The sequence below is a fragment of the Canis lupus genome, chromosome 1 (genome assembly GCF_048164855.1).
Source record: "Canis lupus baileyi chromosome 1, mCanLup2.hap1, whole genome shotgun sequence".
Taxonomy (NCBI): Eukaryota; Metazoa; Chordata; class Mammalia; order Carnivora; family Canidae; genus Canis; species Canis lupus.
Genome location: NC_132838.1, coordinates 106,597,820 through 106,618,611, shown reverse-complemented (window position 1 = coordinate 106,618,611; position 20,792 = coordinate 106,597,820). Strand labels below are relative to the sequence as shown.

The window sequence follows — 20,792 nt, the reverse complement described above, 5'->3', positions numbered from 1 at the left end:
GTTGTTTTTTTTTTTTTTTGTATTTTCTTTTGTTATTGTTCCTGTTTTTGCTTTATCCTCTCCGCCCCGCGCTGCCCCCATCCAGTCCCTTCCCCCTCCCACCCCGACCTCTCCTCCCCCCTCCCCACCCCCTACACCCTCCCCAACCCCGCGGCACCCATCCAAAATGAACAAGCCCTTGATAGACGGGCGCCGCGCAGGCCCCCTGCGGACGGGGGGCATCCGACAAGGGGGAGGGGGCGGGTAGGGGCCCAGCGCGACCTCTGCCCCCCTCCTTGCCACCCCTCCCCCCTCCCACAACCCTCCCGCAAGGTTCCCCGCAGATCCCTGACGTGGTGAGGGGGAGAGGGCTGCAAGCACCCTCCCCCCCATGGACGGAGCGCCCCCCCCTCGGGGGGTAGGGGGCAGCAGAGGGGGGAATGGGCTTGGGGAAAGGAGGGGGAGCTCCCTTCTTTGGCAGCTGAACATGGGGGGGACCTGAGGGCAATGCCCTCCCCCCTTTACCCACAGTAGGAGAGGGGGCTTCCCAGGGGAAAGGGTGGCTTAAAATTCCCAAGCCCCAGGAATAAAGGGAGGGGGGAAGCGTGCAGGAACAGCCATGCTGGAGGGAGAAGGAATTTCTTGGAGAGAGGGAAAGGTTAGGAGGGTAGGTGGAATCTTCGTGCAAAATGGATAGAGAGATGATCCGGGAAGAACTAGGAAAAGCGAGAGGAGGGATGTGCGAGAGGTCACAGACTGAAGCAAGGAGAAAAGGTGGCATGGTGAGCAAGAAAGGGTCTTCTCTCGCCAGAAGGAGAAAGGAATGTCCAAAAGGTGAGAAAACATGCAGGGTAAGAATGTCAGCAAGAGTTGTTCATCCATGGGAATGAAAAATAAGGATGCTAGGAAAAGAAACGCTAATACAGCCCAAGAGCTTGTGGAAGGAGACAGGTGTGCAAAAGGAGAGAGGTGGTGGAGCTCCCCTGGGGAGGTGCGTAAAGGCACCCAGGAGCTGACAAGAACAAGTAGAAATTCAAGAATTAGTGTGCAGCAAAGCCACGGTGTGCGGTAACATCAGGAAAGCATCAGAAGTGCCAGGAAGGCTGTGTGTGCAAGAGTGAGTGTGCAAGAGTAAGTTCACGGAAGAGCTGAGGATGAAGCAGGACACAGATGTGGAAAAGAAGGGTGCATAGGAGTGGGAGCCTGGCAAAGAGGAAGGTGATGGGCATTTGAGAATCAGTTCCTGTACACAATGTGGGACAAGAAGTAATGGTGTGAGGAAGGGAGGGGCAAGGAAAAGCATGGGAGTGTCAGTGTAAGAGGGAGAGGTGGGGAGAGTGAGAACATGGAGGTTCAAGACCAAGAATGGGAAATGCTTGGAGATGATGGCCGCGAGTGTGTCAGGAGAGGTGCATGGGACAGCAAATGAGCAAGAGGTGAACAAAGGCAGGTGTGTTCCACAGAAAAAGTATGTGCACACAGAGCTGGTGAGTGGGTAGGGGAAAGGGTGTCCCAAGTGTGTCTGCAGCAAGGGTTTAGAGAGTTTCAGAAGTCAGGTGTGTAAGGGAGGGTAGTACAAGGGGGAGAGTAGGCAGGCAAGAGTTGGAGACAGGAAGGGTATGGAATGTGGGAGAAGAAACGCAATGTGTGCTATCGAAACAGGGTGTGTGTGAGCGCTGAGAGGGCCTCGCGAGCCAGAAGCGAAGGCGGAGTGTGCAAGACAGCGAGAGGGTAAATTTGTGCAAAATTGTAGCCCAGGGAGAGGAGAGACAAGCAGGCGTGCAAAGGAGCGTGCAAGAGGCCGGGGTAGGGAGGGGCTGCTGTGTGTGCTGGGGAGAGGGGAAGGTGGGGAGAGCCCAGGGGCCTGGAGGGGGGGGGAAGGGTGGTTAGAGGGGCGGCAGGTGGTGGAATCTGAGGGCACCCCCTTCCCCTGCGGCCGGGGACAACCCCCCTCCAATCAGGCTCAGGGCTGACCCTCTATGGCTCTGTCTGTTTCCCACTCCCCAGAACCGACCCTTCCCTCCTGCTCCATCCCCCTCTGTGATTTCCTCCATCACCCCCCACCCTCCCTGCTTCACATACACACACAGTCTGTGTCAGCTACCCCCTTCAGTGAGGCGCAAATGTCTGGCCGGGATCAGGCCACCTGGTGACCTCCGGCCTTGGGAGAGGAGGGCAGGGCACAGCAGTTCTAGCAGAGTCCCTGGCCCAGGGGGAGAGAATAAGGGTCAGGGGTCAGAGGTCAAGAGGCCAGTAGGCTCAAGGGTTCTGTGGACGGCTGGTCCGTCCAGGCCAGCCATCACCTCTCCAGGAAAAATTTGAGAGCCCGGTCGATGTTCATGCGGTGGCCCACCCTCGTCACACCCAGATCGACATAATCCTCCTTGGTCAAGGCGGGCAGGTGGGAGCCATCAATCTCGTGGTCCAGGAACTGTGCTCGGTGCTCAGCCAAGCCCAGCCACTCAAGCCAATCAGCCACATCGAACTTGGTCCAGAACCCCAGAGGTTTAGCGCCGAAGGGCTTGTCCGGGGGCAGCGAAAGCAGGCGGGTCGGTGAAAGGGAGCGGGAGGCCCCTGACAAGGCTCCACCAAGCCCCCCGGATATCCCGGGGTGGGGTGGCACAAAGACAGGGGCGAAAGGGTCAGCTGAGCCTCCTGCCCCTCCGGTTGGGGAGCCACGGATGTCAAAGAGGCCCGGATACAGGGGTCCGGAAGGCAGGATGGGCAGGGACGAGGGCCTGGGTGCAGGGCTGACCTTGTGCTCCGAGGCGGGCAGCAGTGAGGGGCTTGGGGCCCGGCGGAGCAGAGGTGGCCGCATCTCGAACTCCACGCCTTGGAGGTGGCGGGTGGACGTGGAGGAGGAGGCTGAGGGTGAGGTGGCTCCTGGAGCTGCAGCGGCCGAAGGGGGGACCCCGCTTCCTGTGGGGAGTGGCGGCAGAGGTGGTTTGGGCCAGTTCTGAAACAGGCTGCTGACGGGTTTGGAGAGGAGAGAGGACTGGGAGTCTTCGGAGAGTCTGGAAGGTGACAAAGGGGCAGGGGTAGAGGAAGGGGGGTTTGGAGGAGAATGACGGGGTGAGAAGGAGGCAGAGGTCGAGACGTAGGGGAGCGAAGAGAGACAGGAGCGGGGGAGAGAGATGGAGAAGAGAGATGGGAAGAGATAGAAGGAGTGAGGGGGCAAGACATGTCAGGACAGAAGAACGAGAGGACAGGGAGAGGGTGACAGTCAAGAGAGATGAAAGAAAAAGAGACATTAAGTGATAATAATAATAATCGCCACCACTTACTGATGCTCACGTGTGCCAGGCATGGTTCTAAGTGCTTTACATATCGCATCTCAGTGTATTCCCCATGACAGCCCTGATGCAGGTTACTATTATTATCAGCAGCACAGAGAGGTTAAGTAACTTGCCTAAGGACACACAGCCAGGAAGTGGCAGAGCCCAGTTATATGGCACCAAAGTCTGAGCTCTTAACCACTACTCTAAACTGCCTATAGGGTTATGGCCAGTCACAGCAGAGTGGAAGACAGGGAGACGGTGAGAGAGGAACAAAAAGAGGGTGAGCATTCAGGGAGAGAGATGGAAGGGGACAGGGGACAGAGAGAGAGAGAGAGGGAGAGAGATGAGGAGAGGGAGATGAAAGAGAGAAGAAACAAGGGGAGAAAAAGGTTCCCCTCATCCCTTTTGCTCCCTTCAGAACAGTCCTCCCTCAGGACCTTTGAACTGGCTGCTCCCTCTGCCTAGCTCACGTCCCCCAGGTAGCCATGGGATTTGCTCCCTCCCTTCCTCCAGTTTCTGCTCCTCTTGCTAGTGAGAGGCCTTCTCTAACCATCCCCCATCCTTGCCTCTTAGTCTATGAGCTCCAAGAGGGAAGGGCTTTGCCCATCTTGTCTACTGTAGGGTCCTCCACCCAGAAGGGCACCCAGCACACAGTAGGTGGTCAATAGCTCGTTTATCTGTCAACTAGATGAAGCATCCTCTCCTCTACCCAGAATATTAAAAAAATAACGAGTTGCCTTAAGATCTCAAAGGCCTGATAAAACGACATTCGAGTACCACTGTAAGGACGTCAGACCCTCAGAGTTAGAACGAGCTCTGCAGATGGGCGAGGGCAAGGGGATTAAGAAACCTCTCCACTCTGTCTGCTTGCATCAAGAATGCGACTCTACTTCCCCTCAGGCTAGAAGGTCCTGAATGAGCTCAAACTTTGTGGTGGTCCTAGCTAAGCTAGCTGCTTTGGGAAACTTCTTCACTCTCCCGTATTTTTCCAACTATACTCTCTGGGCTTTGGTAAGAGGCTCCTCCCTTCCCCCAATCGGAATTATAACAATGACCCACAGTTAATCCTCTCAAAAATCCTTTTAGGTGGGCACCACGTTGTTCCCCTTGTACAGAGAGGCCCATTCCTTTGCCTAAGGTCACCTAGTTAGAAGCCTGGGGCTGAGACCAAAGCCCAAGGAGCCTGGCTCACCCATAATCCAAACTGCTGCACCCTAAAGCATCTTAGTCTTGAACCACACCAGGTTCAAGGGACTCACAGATTTCAAGCACTGTCAGAACTGACAACCCACCAAGGAAACACATCCCCAAGTTGTGCTCCGATCTCTCGTTAATAACTTTTTTGTTCATCATGGGATGTGGGTTGTCATGGTGATGGGGAAGAGACCACAAAAGCTACACTGAGATAAGGTGTCTGTGAAAGCATGCTTCTCTGAGGGCAGACTTCTGCGAGCCAGCCTCATTTCTGTTTTCTTTCTGCCACCTGGGACCCTCAAAGGACACAACTATGGGGAAGGTAGGCTCTGGTGCCTACAGCACTGGCCCCCGTGGCCTCCATCACCATACCCACCAGCCCCGGCTCACCTCTGCCGCTGCAGCGAAGAGGTCCTCTCAGGGACATAGCTGGCTCCCCCGTGGTGGCTGTCCCCGCTTCCCCCGCTGCCTCCCCGGGCCCAGGGCAGAGCGCCACCAGCTGCTGAGGAACCCCCAAATTGCTGAAGCTTGGAGCTGAGTTCACTGATGATGCTGGCTTTTACTGTGGCCAAGGCTGAGGCCTGAGGCTGGGCCAGGGGCCCGGGCAGGGGTGGTGGCGGTGGGCCCGGGCCCTCCTCCCAGGGCAGCAGCTTCCGAGGCAGAGAGGAGGCCGATGGCAAGGGCACCGCGGGGCCTTCTGGCTCTATAGCCACCGAACCCCCAGCCATGCTGGCCACGGAGGGTCCCGTGCAACCGCTTAGGGCCAGCAGCCCATCCGTTCCAGCCCCTGTCACGGAGACGGTGGGGCTGGTGGGAGTGACAGGGTCCCGGAGTCCTCCACTGGGGCCCGGTCGCAGGCCTCCACTGGTCCCCAGAGCCCGGCCACGGAGCTTAGAAGGAGTCATGAGCTGTGGGGGATACGGTGGGCCAGGAGTGCCACTCCCCCCGAACGCCTGGCCATCCAGGTAGGCCACATATGTGTCCAGAAGCTCTGGCCCGCTGGCCACACTTGCCACACTGCCACCACCACCGCCACCGCCTCCGGCGCTGCCACCACCTTCGGCAGAAAGGCTGCTCAGTGTGGACGCGCTGCTGATGGTCTCCAGAGGGTGGTCGCTGCTGCTCCTACTGTCCACCTCCTCAATACCCGAATCTGTGCCAGGCGGCGGGTCTGGGCCAGGCTGGGGGGCTGGGGGAGCAGGGGCAGCCGGCGCTGGCGGGCCTGGTGGAGGGGGGTCCCCAGGAGCCACGGGGGCCCCCTGGGTTAGTGTGGCCACCTCGCTGTCGTAGGAAGTCAGGCTGGATGCCGTGGAGTCCAGGGTGGGAGGTGCGGCAGCAACAGCCGGTGGTGGCACGGGGGTCAATGGGGTGGTTGGGGTGGGTGGATCGGGCAGCGGGTGGGGAGGCCCGGGCGTGAGGGGCGACTCGGGCTTCTCGAAGCTGTTGGAGAACTCCAGAGGCGGGGGCAAGGGCTCCACAAAGAGGAACTCGCCATCTTCCACATCCACAGAGGGAGCAGGGGGCGGCAGGACCAGCAGGGGGAGCCCATTCTCTTCACCGCCTCGCGGGGAGGTGGGCGAGGGCGGCACGGAGCGGCGGGGGCTGGGCGGCGGAACCCCCGGCCCGTCTTCCGAGGGGGGTCCCCTCCCCCCCGGCCCGCTGGCTCTGGGCTGGCAGTTCTCCAGGAACCGCACGTGTAGGGGCAGCCGCTCTGGCTCCTCGGGGGCGCCCGACCGCCACGCCTTGCTCACCCCGGGGTGCGGGGGCGGGGGCTCGGGCCCCAGCTGCAGGAGGAGGGGCCCGACCCCGGGAGCCGTGGGGGGCAAGCGGTGCAGCAAGGAGCGTCGGGCAGCTGGCGGGCTGGCCGGAAGGGACTTCTCCTGGCTGCCCAGCCCCGCCCGGTACCCCAGTTCCCGGCGGGCGGGGTCGGGTGGTGAGGCCCCCCAGAGACGCAGCACTGGCTCATGGTGGGCGTGGGGCGAGTGGTGGTGGGGGGTGGGCTGCGGGGCCTCGTAGCGGGGCGATGGGGGCCTTGGAGGGGGCTGGGGGGGCCCACCACCCTCCGAGGACTCCTTCAGCGCCCGCTCTCGGGCGGCCAGCGCCAGCCCGAGCGGGGAGGCGGGGTCCAGGGCCTTGCCTGTCAGCGGGTGGACCAGGGGCCGGGGCGGCAGGAAGCTGGTGAAGGCGCTGCTGCCCCCGCTGCCCCCGTAGGCGCGGCTGCCGGCCCCGTAAGCCCCGTAGCCGGCGCCGCTCCCCGCGCCTGCAGACTCTAGCCGGAGGTAGGGCTCGGCGGAGAACATGCCTTCGTCGATGGACTTCGAGTGGCGCAGCCGGGGGCCCGGGGGCGCCCCTGGGCCCAGCCCGCTGTCGCCGCCGTCCTCGTCGCCCGCGTCGGTGGAGAGGAAGAGCGTGGAGCGCCGGCGGGCTTCGTTCTGCCAGCCCCCTTCCCTGCGGGCCGCCCCCACCAGGGCCGCTCCGAACTGGCTGGTGAAGTCGAGGGTGGCCGGGCCGCTGGGCGAGGTGGGGGTGGGCACCGGCGAGGGGGACGGCGGCACCGGCGACATGGCCGGGGCGGGGCTGGGCGCCGAGGAGCCGCCGCCGCCGCCGCCGCCGCCGCCCCCGCCGCCGCCGCCGCCGCCGCCCGCAGCCTCGGGCTGGGTGGGGGGCTCCGCCTCGGTGCTGCTGCCCTGGCTGCTGCGGCCGCTGCTACTGGTGGACGGAGCCTTGATGATGATGGTGGGGATGGGGATGGAATTCTTCTCCGAGGGCGCGGCCGCGGCCGGCGGCGGCTGCGGGGACGCCGGGGACGTGGGCGAGGGGGCGGGGGGGAGGCCGCCGCCCTTCTGAGGCTCGCCTTCGACTTTGGTCTGCTTGACCAGGGGCCCCTTGCGCCCGCGGCCCGAGCGGGCTGGCACGTACATGGCCGCGCTGGCCGCCCGGGGGGGCAGCTGGAAGTAGCGCAGGGCTGGGGCCTGGGAGGAGCCGATGCCGCCGGCCCCGCTGCCGTGGTGCGACGGGGACGGGGCCCCCGGAGTGGGGCTGGGCCCGCCGCCCCGCCAGCCGCGCAGGCTGGGCTGGGGCCCTAGAGCCAGTCGGGGTGGGGGGTCGTCGGGAGAGCCTCCCGTCTCCATCTCGGGGGGATGAGGGGGGTGGGCGTGGTGGTGGTGAGGCTGGGGGGGCGGGGCATGGTGGTGGTGGTGGTGGGGCGGGTGGTGGTGGGCGGGGGGCAGGGGCCCGCTGTGGTACAGGCTCTTCTCTCGGCCCCCTATGCGCGTGTCGGGAGGGGAGGGTCCATCAAAGGACGCAGGGGAAGAGGAGGGGAGGGGGCCACCCGAACTGGGGTTGAAGGGCCCTCCTCTGGGGGATGGGGTGAGGCGGCCAGAGGAGGAGGGGGCGGGAGGTGTGCTGTAGGGGGGCTCCGGTGGGGACGTGGTGGGCGGCGGGGGGATGTCCTCCGAGCCAGGCACAGACAGGCTGCGGCTGAACTTCATGGCTGGGGGTGCTAGGTAGGGTCTATCATCTTCAGCAGCCCCTGGGAAGATACAGTGGCTCCAGGAGTGGGGAGGAGGAGGGTCTCCCTCCTCCCCTATCCCATAGTACTACAATATTAATGAAATAATAATAATAATAATAATAATAATAATAATAATAATAATACACAACTGAGTATATGCTAAGAACCTCACATGAATTAATCCAGAGTTCCCCAACTGCGGTAAATCTCCCGTATCATACAGGGCGTGCGTTGCACACCAGCGACCGGCAGAGGGAGCAAGAGGAGGAGGGGCGAAATTCAGCTGAACTTCCTCCCTAGGCCAGGAGGGGGCGCCTTTCCCTAATTCCCGCAAAGACACCTCCTACGTTAGTGGTGACTTGGGGTGAGTGGAAAGTGCCTGGGGCCAGGGAGAGATGCCATGTTTACAGGTGCATAGTTACAGATTTCTTGTCATGTGTACGCAGAAATAAAATATTAGCACGTCGAACCTGTGCTTTCACAGACGGAACTACTTAGGATGAGGCTAACGTTTACCAGAGCCAATTTATAGGTAAGCAATGCTGGGTGGCTTTACAGGTAGTAGAGATTAGGTAAATGAGGAGATACAGGTAGACCTCACAGATGCAAAATTCACACTGGTGGACTGTGGACGCTGGAAGTGGGAGAAGAGCTAGACCCAATCAGCAAAAGGACTGAGTGGATAGAAAGAGTGAAGTCTTTTGCCTACTTTTGCCTACTTTATCACTGTCAGGGCTCCCAGTCTTTAACCTTCTCTCCTCTGACTACTCTCCCCCTCGGGGATCTCAGCCTACATCCTTCTTCATTCACTATCTCTCTGCTGAAGACTCCCACCTAAGTCCTGGGGCTCAGGCCTTTCCCCTGAGCTCCCTTGAGCTCCGGGCTCCTATATCCAAATGCCATTACTCAGTTACTTGGATAGCTCTCTGGCATCTGAAACTTAGCAGGCCCCCAGCGGTGCTCCTGATCTCCCACCGCATAGTCTCCCCCATCTGAGCAAATGGTGGCTCAATCCTACCTCAGGTCCTTTGTCTTGGCCATTCTTGCTACCTGGAATACCTTATCACCATATATCCACATGGCTCTCCCCTTCATTTCCATGTTTTAGCTCGAATCTGCCTGTCAGCACTCCTGATCTCTTATTCTACTCTACTCCCCCCCCACCCCCGCCACAGCACTTACCACTGTCAGCATGCTATATAATGGTCTTGTTTCTTATAATACCCTTATAATCTATTCTCTGTCTTCCCTGCTAGAAGACCACCTCCACAAGGGCAAGACCCTTTTGTCTGTTTTGCTCACTGACATATCCCCAGCAGTCTAGGACTTATGGCGGGTGCTCAATAAACATTTACAGAATGCGTGCATGCATGCATGAATGAAGTCAGGTAAAAGAGAGAAGAAAACAGGGTCTGTGGGGGAGGGAGGGCTTCACCTCACTGCATCCAGGCAGGGACAATAACATGCCCATTCTCTAGATGCAGAACCCAAGGCCCAGAGAGGTGAAGCTACCTGTCGCAGGTCACACAGCTAGGAGGGATAAAAGCCAACCCCCCAACAACAAAGCCTGAGCTCTTTGCCCAATTTGATAGAACTATGGTCATATATGGAAGTAGAAAGAACATTTCAAAGCCCCTTCATTTCGGTAAACTGTCACCCTCCAGCATCCCCCTCCCCGGCTGGCATCCATTATGCCCACCTTTCCAGGTGACATACCAATAGATTTTTGCCGGAGCATAAGCCCAGGTCCGGGAGGCAGGTAAGAAGGACGTTCATAACTTGGCTGGGAGCGGTGGTGAGGATCGAAGCTTGACTTTGGGGTGGCAGTCAGAGAAAAAAAAAAGACAATAGAGAAAGATCAGTCTGGGTGTGAAGATTCATGGCTTTACCACACAGCCCAAGCCTTCTCCAAGCCTCTGAAGGAAGGATGAGAGGCATAGAGGAGGCAAAAGGGGATTCTGAAGGGAGGGAAAGGTGTCCGAATTTGGGTGGTGTGGAGAAAGAAAGGAAAAGAAAGCCGATTCTCAGGCAGCCCTGTTTGCTCTGCTTCCCATACAGATCGCTAATCTGGGTCTTTTCTCCATTCTTGCTGCCAACCCCCCACATCCAGGTCACCAGCATTGCTTGCCTCTTTGGCTGCCCGTAGCCTCTTCCCCTGTCTCCCTGCTGGCACCCTGGGCCCTCACCCCATTCTGGTCTGCTTTCCACATCAGTGTCAGAGGGATCTTTCAGAAACAAATCCAAGTCATACTTAAAATCCTACAGGAGCAACCCCACATGGCCCTGTGATGTGATGGCCCTGCTTAAAATCCTACAGGAGCAATCCCACATCAGTTCGGAGGGGATCGGAATTCCTAACTCTGATCTTGAGTTGTGGTCTATGGTAGACACTGCTGGTGCATATCCAGGTCCCCTTGGCTGGGGTGCTGTGACCATCCCCAGCTGCTACGAGTGTCATCTGCCTGGGCTCTCGGCTGCCCCTTGCTCTAAAGAATCACCCTTCTCCAAAGGAGCTGATGGACCCAAGTAGTTATGTCCCCAGGCTACTTCTGGGAGCAGCCTGCAGCCAAGGACTGACCGACATGGAGGTCCAAGGCAGGATTAACTCCATTGTGCAATTCGTATTCCAAACTCTCCAAGGGGTTAGGCTTTCTGAAAGGGACTCCAGCGGGTACCAGGTTTGCTTACTTCTGTAGCCCACCCTCCTTCCCTCCCTCCCTTATAACTCTCTTAGGATACTATTGATGCAAGAATCCCCATCTCAGGCTCGGGCCATGGGAAACTAAGGCACCCAGTACAATCTAGTCCCTCCTACATCGCCTACCTGCTTACTCTGGTCCCACCATGTCCATCAGTCCTGCTCCTCCAATGCCCCAAGGTCCACCCCTACCCTAGAACACCTGCAAGTCCTGGATTTGCTCTCTGTAGTGTTTTCTCCCCATCATTACACATGCCTTGCTATCCTTATGGCCTCCACTCAAATGTCCCTTCTAGTCACTGTCTACTACAATTCCCTGTCCTGTGTTCCTTAGGGACACTTATTTAGCTGCTTACTTCCTGACTCCCTGCCTAGAATGTCAGCTCCCTGAAGGCACCAGAAGCACAGTATCTAGGGCTCTCTATCAGAGGGGAGTGGGTGTCTGGGTGGCTCAGTGGGTTAAGCATCTGCCTTTGGCTCAGGTTGTGATCCCCTGATCCTGGGATCGAGCCCTACATCGGGCTCCCCATTCCATGGGGTGTCTGCCTCTCCCTCTCCCTCTGCCTTCGCCCCCAGCCCCAGCTCATGTTCGTTCATGCGCGCGCTCTCTCTCTCTCTCTCACTCAATTAAATAAATAAATAAAATAAAATCAGAGGGGCAAACATGAATAGAATCCAGCCTGGATAGTAATATTCATCTTTGGACCAACACACTCATAAGATACAGATTTTTAAACTCTTTTTTTTTTTTTTTTTTTTTTTTTGAGGGAGAGGCTTTTGAAAGCAAAAGTGCTAACGGCCCATGGAAGTCCTAACATAGCCTGCCTAAGGGTAGCAACATTGTTGGTCTCTTTTACTGCTGGGTCCCCAGTCCCTAAACAGGACCGGATGTTCTACAAGCTTATGTTAAATGAACAGTAAGTAAAGGAGAATGAGCCAACATCAGGCACTGATTCTTCCTGCTTCTGCCAGGTGACCCCATATGCCCCTTTCTCTGTCTTTGAGATCAGAAAGGCAAAGAAAGGAAATCCTTTACGGATGAAGCCCCCACCTTACTGCCCTCACCTCCCATCATGCTCCCTCCAGCCAGCCCCCTTCCTGTAAGTCCTCCCCTGCTCTCTCAACTTCTTGTGCTGTATCTCACCTCAGGGCCTCCTATGCTGTTCCCTCTGCCTGGAACATCTGTTCCCCCTTCTCTGTTTGGGAAGACTTGTCATCCTAGCCCCCACCCTGGTCTGGCCTCTCCCTTTCTCTAAACCTATACTGACCAATACAGTAGCCCACACCCTTTTGGATGTAAATTTTAATTAATTAAAATAAAAAATTCCCTCCCTCTGTTTTTGCCGGTCACACAGTTCAAGTGTTTAATCGTCACACATGGCTGGTGGCTGGCTAGGGGTTATCATTTGGGATAGCGCAGCTGTAGGAAGCCCTATTGGACAGGGCAGCACTATTCCAGACCTTCACAGGGTGTGCCTGTACTAACCCCTCCATGTACTCACCTCCTTGGATTGAGACTGTCTATCTCTGTGTTTGTTTCATTCATTCACTCATTCATTCATTCATTCCACAGATATTTACTGAGCACCTGATCCATGCCAGAGACTGTTCTAGGTGCTGCAGATGCAGCCATAAAAAAAAAAAAAATAGACGAAAGTCTCTGCTTACACAGAGGGCAGACAAAATAAATTAGTAACCTAACGGGGTCAGGTGGAGGTAAGAGATGGAGGAGAGTGGGACTATAATTTAGTCCAGAAGGAAGGCCTTTTTGTGAAGATATAATTAGAGCAAACTCGGGAAGAAGGGAGTCATGCATATATCCAGGGGAAGAGTATTCTAGGAAGAGGGAACAGCAAGTGTAAATATCCTGAGGTAGGAATGAGTCTGGTGTGCCAATGTCAGGAGTGGAGTGTCTGGAGTGGGTGAGCAGGGCGCCGGGTGGCAGGAAATGAGGTCATATAGGTGGAAGAAGAGTGATAATGGGTGGAATCTGTCATTTTCAGATATCTCCTCCTTGAAAAGGCTTCCTTCTGTTACTCTGCATCGTAACACCTTCCACCTAACCCAGTGTAGAGTTATTAAAATTATTTGCTTGTTCATTGTCTGTCTCCCTGGGCACAGAGCTCACCCAGTTCCCATTCCACTCTTCTTCCTTGGTAAGAAAACCCCAACTTTGTGTGGCACCTATTGGGACTACATTTCCCAGGCTCCCTTGCAGCTGAGTATGGCCATGGAACTAAGGCCTGCTGGGATGCATAAGTGTAAGTGGTGTGTGTTACTTTGGGGAAATCTCAGAGGTAACCCACGAAGCAACAATGTGCCCTCCTTTGCCTTTCTGCCTTTCCAGTCGTCCTTGTTTCTGCTGCCTGAAATACTGGTGGAACAGCTAGAGCTCCCGCCATCTTGGACAATTATGGTTGGAAAGAAGACTAGGATGGTGGAGTAGAAAGTGAGAAGGATCCTGGGTCTTCATGACCATGGTGGCTGCCATACCTGCCTGGGACACCCTGCTCCAGACTTTGTTAACACAATAGAGATAGGAGACTTATCTTGTCGAAGCCATTGTTATTTGGAGATTTCTCTTACATAGGGCAAAACCCAATTCTGTAAAGTCCAACCCCCACCTCCACATGTAAAGTCTCTAATACAAGTGGCTTTGATTGGTTCACTCTTACACCCCTAGAGCCAAGCAGCAGGTCCAGTGCATAACAGGTGCTCAGTAAATACGTGCAGAAGGAAGGACACCCTGACAAGCTGTGGGGAGTACCCTGTCAGAAAGGATGCAGGGACCCCTGAGGGGAGAAGCAGGCTGCAGAGGACACTGCAGGCTACGGAGTCCAGGCTGGGGAGGGCAAGCCAGGAGTAACAGGGAGGTGGGAAGGAAGGTGAGGGAAGCATCCGGTAGAGGCATGGGAGTGGGGAGAGGTGGGAGGGGGGCAGAGTGATGGGGAAAGGAGCCGAGAGACAGGAGGGGGCTCAGAATGACAAGGGAGGGGCCGAAGGGCAGGGGAGGGGTGCCTCTGGCTGAAGAGGGTGCAGAGTGAAGGGAGAGGCGTCAGATTGGCACAGGGACAGAAGAAGACACTTCTAAGTGGAAGAGGAGGGATCAAATGGGTTAGCTTGACATAAAAGAGGTCAGAGTGGCAGAGGAAGTGTCAGACTGATGGAGAAGCCATAATCGCGTCTGAGGAGGTGTCGGGCTGCCCCCCTGAGGGGCACAAAGACTCAAGGTGGGACACGCTGACCTCCATCTACGAGCCGGGAGCGTCCTCTCCCGCGCAGAGGGGGCAACCAATCAGAGTGCGCGTGACGTCACCGGCTGCGGGCGGACTCCTCCCCCGCGAGTCAGCCAGAGGGCCCTCCCTCCTCCCGTGCCTCCTCCCTCCTCCCGCTGTCCCGGGCGGTTGGGTCTGGGGCCTCAAGGGCAAAGGGTGTGCCCTGGTGGGGTGCACGGGCTGGAGGCTGAAGATGGGCTGAATAGTGTGTGCCAGGGGAGACAGCCCCCGAAAGGGGTGAGGCAGGGAGGGGAGGAACGAGCGGAGGGGGAGACCGTAGGGGGAGATGGCCGGCCGGAGAGACATAGAGAAAGCAGAGAGATGGGGAGAAAGACACAGAGATGGGGGTTTAGAGCAGGAGAGACAGGAGGGGAAATGAGACAGCGATGGGAAGAAAGAGGGCCCCAACAAAGCAGGAAGAGAAGCAGTCCTGAGAGGCCCTGGAGTGGAGCCGGCCAGAGCTGTCCCAGGAAGGCCAGGCATGCAAATAGAAGGGAAAGAGACAGACAATGCCATCTACAGAGTATGGTCAAAATAATCAGAGGGAAAAACTGAGCCCAGAGAAAGGCTGAGACTGGCACCCAGACGGACTGAGCAGAAGGGAGGATAAGGCAGGATGAGGGGGAGTGGAGGGGATGGGGGGTGGGTAGGGTACTGTTTGGGGTCAGTGGCCAGGTAACAGAGATAGGAGTTCAGGGAGCCAAAGCCACACAGAGGGGAGGACAGATGGATGGACAGCAGAACCCTGGGAAGAGACAGCCCAAGAGGCACCTTGACCTGTAGCGGATCTGCCTGGGTTCTGCACCCCCACTGTTGGCATAGGCAGGTCCGTCACATGTCCCCACCTTAGGTTTTGTGCAGAGGTGTATCTTTACAGGAGGTTGAAATTTCCCAATTCTTAAGTTTCCAAACAGTAGCATCTTGTACAATATGTTATTCTGATTCACTGTTGCTCAGGTCTGATAAAAGAGGCCTCAGGGCAATACGGAGGTCCCCCACGCTTCCTGGTTACCCACTCTGGTCTCGTACAGAGGGATCCAAGTGAGGCAGTGAGGAGGGCAGAGAAACTGGAGCAGACGGGAGATGAGAAACAGAAGAGAACAAGAGCACACACAGAGAGAGCCATGGAGACACATAAGCAGCAGGAAGGGGTCCCTGTGTTGACTTAGAGTGTGAGAAGTCAGGATGGCTGGTGGGAAGATGAGAGTGAAGAAAGCCCCCAACTCAAGGGACAAAGCTTTGGGAAGGCCGGGACAGACCCTAGAAGGGAGAAGAAAAAGCAAGATCCGATAGGGAAAAGAACCAGTGGCCTTTATGACCCGGAGGGAAGGGAGATGCCATTCAAGAACTCAGGTGAATGCTTACGAGTTTCATTTCTAGGAGGGAGGGGCACATGGGCAGCTGATGTTATAACTGGCCTGCGTCTGGGCCCAACTAGGGGTGTTCTTGGAGCTCAGATGGTGAATTGTGTGATGGCTGGGATCCTGCCTGGCCTGTAACCACGGTTCACACAGGGAGGGGCTGGCATGCTGGCTGCCTGACTGGGTGGGTACTCCATGCATTTGTTGAATAAATGAAAACAAGGATTTGCCCCATCTATTTTGAGACTCTGTGCATGATGTGCTGTTGCAGGGTCTCTGGGGCACATGTAAGCCTCACTGGTAAGTGCTGTGGGGTCTCTAGTTTATTTTATGGCCTAAGAGGCCTCGCCATCTGTTGAAAGCCTGCTGTGCTAGGAGTTGATCTCATTCAATCCTCCTAAGGACCAGCAAGATTGGCTTCAGCCCCATTGTACAGAGCAGGAAACTGAGATGCAGAGAAATTAAGTAGTATGGCTCAAGTAACATAGAAAGCTAGAGGAAGTCAGAATTTGAAGGCAGGTTTGCCTGGCTCGACTGCCCGTGCACTTCTGAGTCTACACTGGCCTTTGGGGGAGGTGAGCACAGAAGAAGATCCTGACAGCCTCAGAGATTTCAAATTCCTTGAGAAACTCAGGACAGGGGCACTTGGGTGCCTGAGTGGTTGAGCGTCTGCCTTTGGCTCAGGTCATGATCTAGCAGTCTTCAGATCCAGTCTCACATCTGGCTCCCTGAGGTAAACCAGCTTCTCCTTCTTTTTTTTTTTTTTTTTTTTTTTTTTTTTTTTTTTTTTTAATTTTTTTTTTTTTTTATTTATTTATGATAGGCACACAGTGAGAGAGAGAGAGGCAGAGACACAGGCAGAGGGAGAAGCAGGCTCCATGCACCGGGAGCCTGACGTGGGATTTGATCCTGGGTCTCCAGGATCGCGCCCTGGGCCAAAGGCAGGCGCTAAACCGCTGCGCCACCCAGGGATTTTTTTTTTTTTTTTTTTAATTTTTTTTTTTTTTTTTTTTTTTTTTTTTTTTCCAGCTTCTCCTTCTACCCATGTCTTTGCCTCTCTCTGTGTGTCTCTCATGAATAAATAAATAAAATCTTAAAGAAAATTTTTTGACAACTGTATTATCAGTGTCATTGGCTTTTTTTGTTTTCTTATGTAATTTATTTAGGCTTGTAACCATTATTTGGAGGACTATACCAGACTGCCAAGGGGATCCATGGTCCCTCAAAGGCCAAAGAATCCAGTTTTATTTTATTTTATTTTTTTAAAGATTTATTTATTTATTCATAGAGACAGAGAGAGAGAGAGAGAGAGAGAGAGAGGCAGAGACACAGGCAGAGGGAGAAGCAGGCTCCATGCAGGGAGCCTGACCTGGGACTAGATCCAGGTCTCCAGGATCACACCCTGGGCTGCAGGTGGCGCTAAACCTCTGCGCCACCGGGACTGCCCAAGAATCCAGTTTTAGAGTAAATAGACCATTGGTCACTGGGTGGTGGGTGTGACCTGTGGGAAGAAGTGTTCAGAGGGGAGGGTCAGAGGGCAGGGCCTGAGCAGAGAAGCAGCAAGTGCTAAGACAGAAGCAGGGCGGTGTGTGACCTTCCCACCTTCCGACCTTCCGGAGGAGAGGCTGGAGGGTGGGAGGAGGCACTAGTATGGCTGGTGGTGGCTGTGTTCCCATGAAGGGGCACAGCCCAGTGACAGGCCAGCTAGGGAAGACCAACAGGCCCACCACAAGAGCCAGGGCCATGGATCCAGTTGCCTAACTTGCCTGGATTGAAACACTGGCTACCTCTCTGAGCCTCAGTTTTCCCTCTGTAAGTGGGTTAATAACTGTGTGTGGGATCCCTGGGTGGCTCAGCAGTTGAGCATCTGCCTTCCAGCTCAGGGAGTCCTGGGATCGAGTCCCACATCGGGCTCCCTGCATGGAGCCTCTTCTCCCTCTGCCTGTGTCTCTGCCTCTCTCTCTCTCTCTCTCTCTGTCTGTCTTTCATGAATAAATAAATAAATAAAATCTTAAAAAAAAAAAAAAAACAACCATGTGGACCTCACACGATGATCCCAGGAGTGAATGAGACAATCTATGTAAAATATAGTGCCCAAAATATGATCAACACCCACTACAGGTCAGCCTCTGTCCCAGGGAAAAGTGGGCAGAGTGGAGACAGTGATAATAAAGATTATTTTAATAACTCCCACTTTTTGAGCACCTATTTTCATGTGCCAGGCCCATGCTGGGGATGGCCAGTTGTGACATCATTCTGCCTTCCCTGAGACTTTTGAGGTGGGACAAAGATGGGCAAGAGGGTGAAGCAGGGAGTGAGAAAACAAGAGACAAAACTTAGGAGGAGAATAAAGAAGAGGATGGGCAGAGAGGAAAGGAGGCCCCCAGAGTGGGGAGGAATGAGGGGCCCCAGGAAGTGTGGTGCCCCTCCAGGGTTGACATTCAACACAGGGAGGTCAGGAAGGATTTGCAAGGAGGAAGATAGAGGTTCCAGGTTGGAGTGTGCACCCCACAAGCCTCCTCCTCTCCACTACGCTCCCATTCCCCTGGTGCAGACTGCCTACCTCGGTGGCAAAGAAGCCTTTGGGCCGGTGTTTGCCCAGCGATGCGAGGCCACCAGGTCCAGGACTCTCGCTTGCACTGATGGTCTGTTGAGCTGCCGCCAAAATTTCATCCAGTTTGTCTAAGGGCAGGTGGAAGAAGCAGTGAAATGAAGCTTGCGTTGACCTCAGGCAGAAACAGTTGCCAGGAGCCCATACAATACGTTGTATGAACCAGAAAAGGGCACCCCTGCCTCCATCCCCATGGACCGAAGGCCCTGATGGAGACACAAACTCCAGCCCAGAAGACAGGACCCAGCGGCAGGAAGGGGTGAGGACCCAGCAGTGGGAAGGGATGAAGGCAGCAAATTGTCAGAGGAGGGCAGCCAGAAGGAAGGGGGGGAGAGGCTGAGGGCAGAGGTGGGAGCTCATAATGGATGGCGAGAGCAAGATTGGGGTATGAAGTGATCAGCTCGGAGGTGGCACAAGGGTGCGCAGGCAGTAAGAGGGTCGGAGAGGCTGTGGCACCGCAGGGGGCGTGGGGTCAGGGTTCCTGGGCAGCCCGGGGAGCAGGGCTGAGCCATCTTACTGAGAGCCATCTGATACACGGTCCGCTTTTTCTCCATGCTGGGCACCGGCGCAGGCTGCTGCTCGTACTCTGTGGGCAAAGGATGCGGATGAAGTGGGGGGCCCTCAGGGGGCGGAGCGGAGCGGGCTCGGCCAGTGGGCGTGGCCAGCGGGAGCGGCCGGCGGGCGTGCGCAAGTGGGGCAGTGAAGGGCCCGGGGCGGGGAGGGACGAGTCCGCCGGCGGGATGGGGACGGGGGGGCCCCCCCGCCAGTCCTGTGCCCACTCACCACTCTTCTTCTTCCAGGGGGAGACTAGCCCGGGGGAGAGGCAGTAGAGGAGCCAAGAGTTAGGACTTCAGGGGGAGGAGAGGGGCCCCCTATCTGGAACACCCTCCTCCCTTGGGGTAGGGGTGGTCAGCTGCCCGGATCTGCCCCCTGTCAGGGGATACGGGACCCCCCCCCGGGTCCTCTCGGCCCTGTCTGGGGAGGGGCTGGCCTTCCTTTCCAGCTAGTGGGGGGGGGGCTGCTGGAGGAAGAAATAGAGAATGGGGATGGGGTGAGGTGGGCAGGTGGAGAGAAGCCAGAAAGGAAACAAGGACCCCTAAGGAGGGACGTGAAAGACCCAGAGAGAGACTCGACAGAGAAACAGATGTAAGAGGACAGAGGAAAGTCGACTCTCAGACGCCCCTTCCCAGCGACACACACTCAGGCCAGAGAGAGTCTGACCCATGGACTAGGGGACAGGATGAGGACAGGACCCCTGGTCACTAACAACACTAATGAACTGGAGGTCTGGTTCAGGCCCCATCTGCCCATCTCCCTCTCCAGATCCTGGGCCCAACAGCCGGGCAGACTCACCCATTTCTTCCAGCTCTGAGGTCATGGACTTGGAACGCAGAGAGATGGCTGGGGGTGGAAGCCGCTTAGCTTGCTGGGGTGCTGCAAAGGTGATGGCAGAGGTCAGGCAACAGTACCACCAAGAGGAGGCCCATGAACGCCACTGCCCTCCCCACCACTACAGCAGCGCTCCCAGACATCAGAGAATAGCTGCCACCAGCATGCTGAGCCCTCCCTGCCTCAGTTTCTCCCCAGAAGGGCCATGAACAAGCAGCCTTGGGGAAGGGAAGGACAGTGGTGGAGACCATTAAGCCATTAGGGCTTTGGAGGGTCTTAGTCTGGTGGCAATGGGGTGCCCAGCTCTGGCTAACAAAGGAGTGGAGAAGCACCTTTCTTATGGACCTCATCCATGTCCGGGTGCCTGGTGACCATCACCACCTTGACCATCAGCGTGTTGCCCCCTTGGCGGATCATGTTCACCACCTGTCGGTGGCCAACCTTCACCACATTCTGCCCATTCACCTGTGGCACAGATAACCCCACCCCACAAAGAGTAGGTGAGGGGAGGGATGCTTTCGGCTTCAGAGTCCCCAACAGAGTGGCCTTCTGCCTTGCCCTGTTTGTAGCACTGTTGGCCACTCCTCCCTCCAGCCAGCCCTCCCCACCACCCCCTCTCCCTGCAAGGCCCCACTTTTTCTGGTAACTTTCCTGGCCCGAGGGTTAGAAAGGGCTGGGATCACCCTATTCCCTTCTCTCTCCCTCCTTGTCCTTCCCTCCATTATGTGTGTGTGTGTGTGTATGTATGCTGCGGAACAGCTCCGTTTTCTTTCCATGCTTCAGAGAAGCCTTCTGGAAGGAATCATTGAAGAAAGCAGGGGCTGGCTAGGGGGTGGGCTGTGGGGCTGGGAGGCCTGGTGCTGAAAGAGAATCTGGATTTGGGCAGCCAGATCTGGTGTGGATCAGGAGGGGCCTGGGGATTTTTGTCACCAGGGAACCAGGTTGAGAGCAATACCTATGGAAGGTGTGCTGGACGCTGGCAGTTGGAAAGGCCCCTGGGGCTGGGGGCCAGGACTCACCTCGATGAGGAAGTCTCCCATCCGCAGTCCAGCTCGCCATGCTACGCCACCCTCGTCCACAGACTCCAGATACTGCAGCGCTGGGAAGGCTGGAGTGGGGGTGAACTCCTCGATGGGGGTCTGCGCTGCAGATGGGGAGGAGCCGGCGGGGTCGGAGGGGAGGGGGTGGAGAGGCCGAGCAGGGGATGGGGCTCAGACCCAAGTCACAGAGGCCTCACCGTAGCTGAGGGACCAGCACCCCGGGATGGAGTGGGGGGTGGGTTGGGGTCCCTTCCCCTGTCCATCCCCCTGGATCAGAGAGCCCTTTCCCATCTCCTCCCCGGCCGGCACTCACCCTTGGCCCCCCGGAGCACGAACCCAAACCCCTCACTGTCCTTCTTCTGCAGCAAGACTGTCTTCTCCTTAATGATGTAATCGCTGGCAAGGGGGTGGGGGGGATTGAGGGGGTGAAGAAGAGATGATGAGACATGGAGT

General features: G+C 56.7%; 1 protein-coding gene across 6 annotated transcripts in view; it reads right to left on the bottom strand.

Moving 5' to 3' along the window:
* Positions 1-570: 570 nt before the first annotated feature.
* The window catches only part of SHANK1 (SH3 and multiple ankyrin repeat domains 1), a 46,000-nt gene continuing 25,778 nt past the window's right edge, over positions 571-20,792 (bottom strand). For 4 of the 6 annotated variants that reach the window (XM_072770055.1, XM_072770088.1, XM_072770073.1 and 1 more), the window contains 10 exons: positions 20,653-20,735; positions 20,319-20,443; positions 19,632-19,764; positions 19,264-19,344; positions 18,694-18,717; positions 18,428-18,496; positions 17,863-17,981; positions 9,682-9,778; positions 4,842-7,983; positions 571-2,993 (listed from right to left, as the gene is read on the bottom strand). In XM_072770055.1, coding sequence (XP_072626156.1) covers positions 2,279-2,993; positions 4,842-7,983; positions 9,682-9,778; positions 17,863-17,981; positions 18,428-18,496; positions 18,694-18,717; positions 19,264-19,344; positions 19,632-19,764; positions 20,319-20,443; positions 20,653-20,735 — 4,588 coding nt within the window. In that variant the 3' untranslated portion in view covers positions 571-2,278. Of the gene's footprint in view, positions 2,994-3,388; positions 3,470-4,841; positions 7,984-9,681; positions 9,779-17,862; positions 17,982-18,427; positions 18,497-18,693; positions 18,718-19,263; positions 19,345-19,631; positions 19,765-20,318; positions 20,444-20,652; positions 20,736-20,792 lie in introns of all 6 variants that reach the window. The other 2 variants (XM_072770099.1, XM_072770078.1) reach the window with 2 other exon arrangements.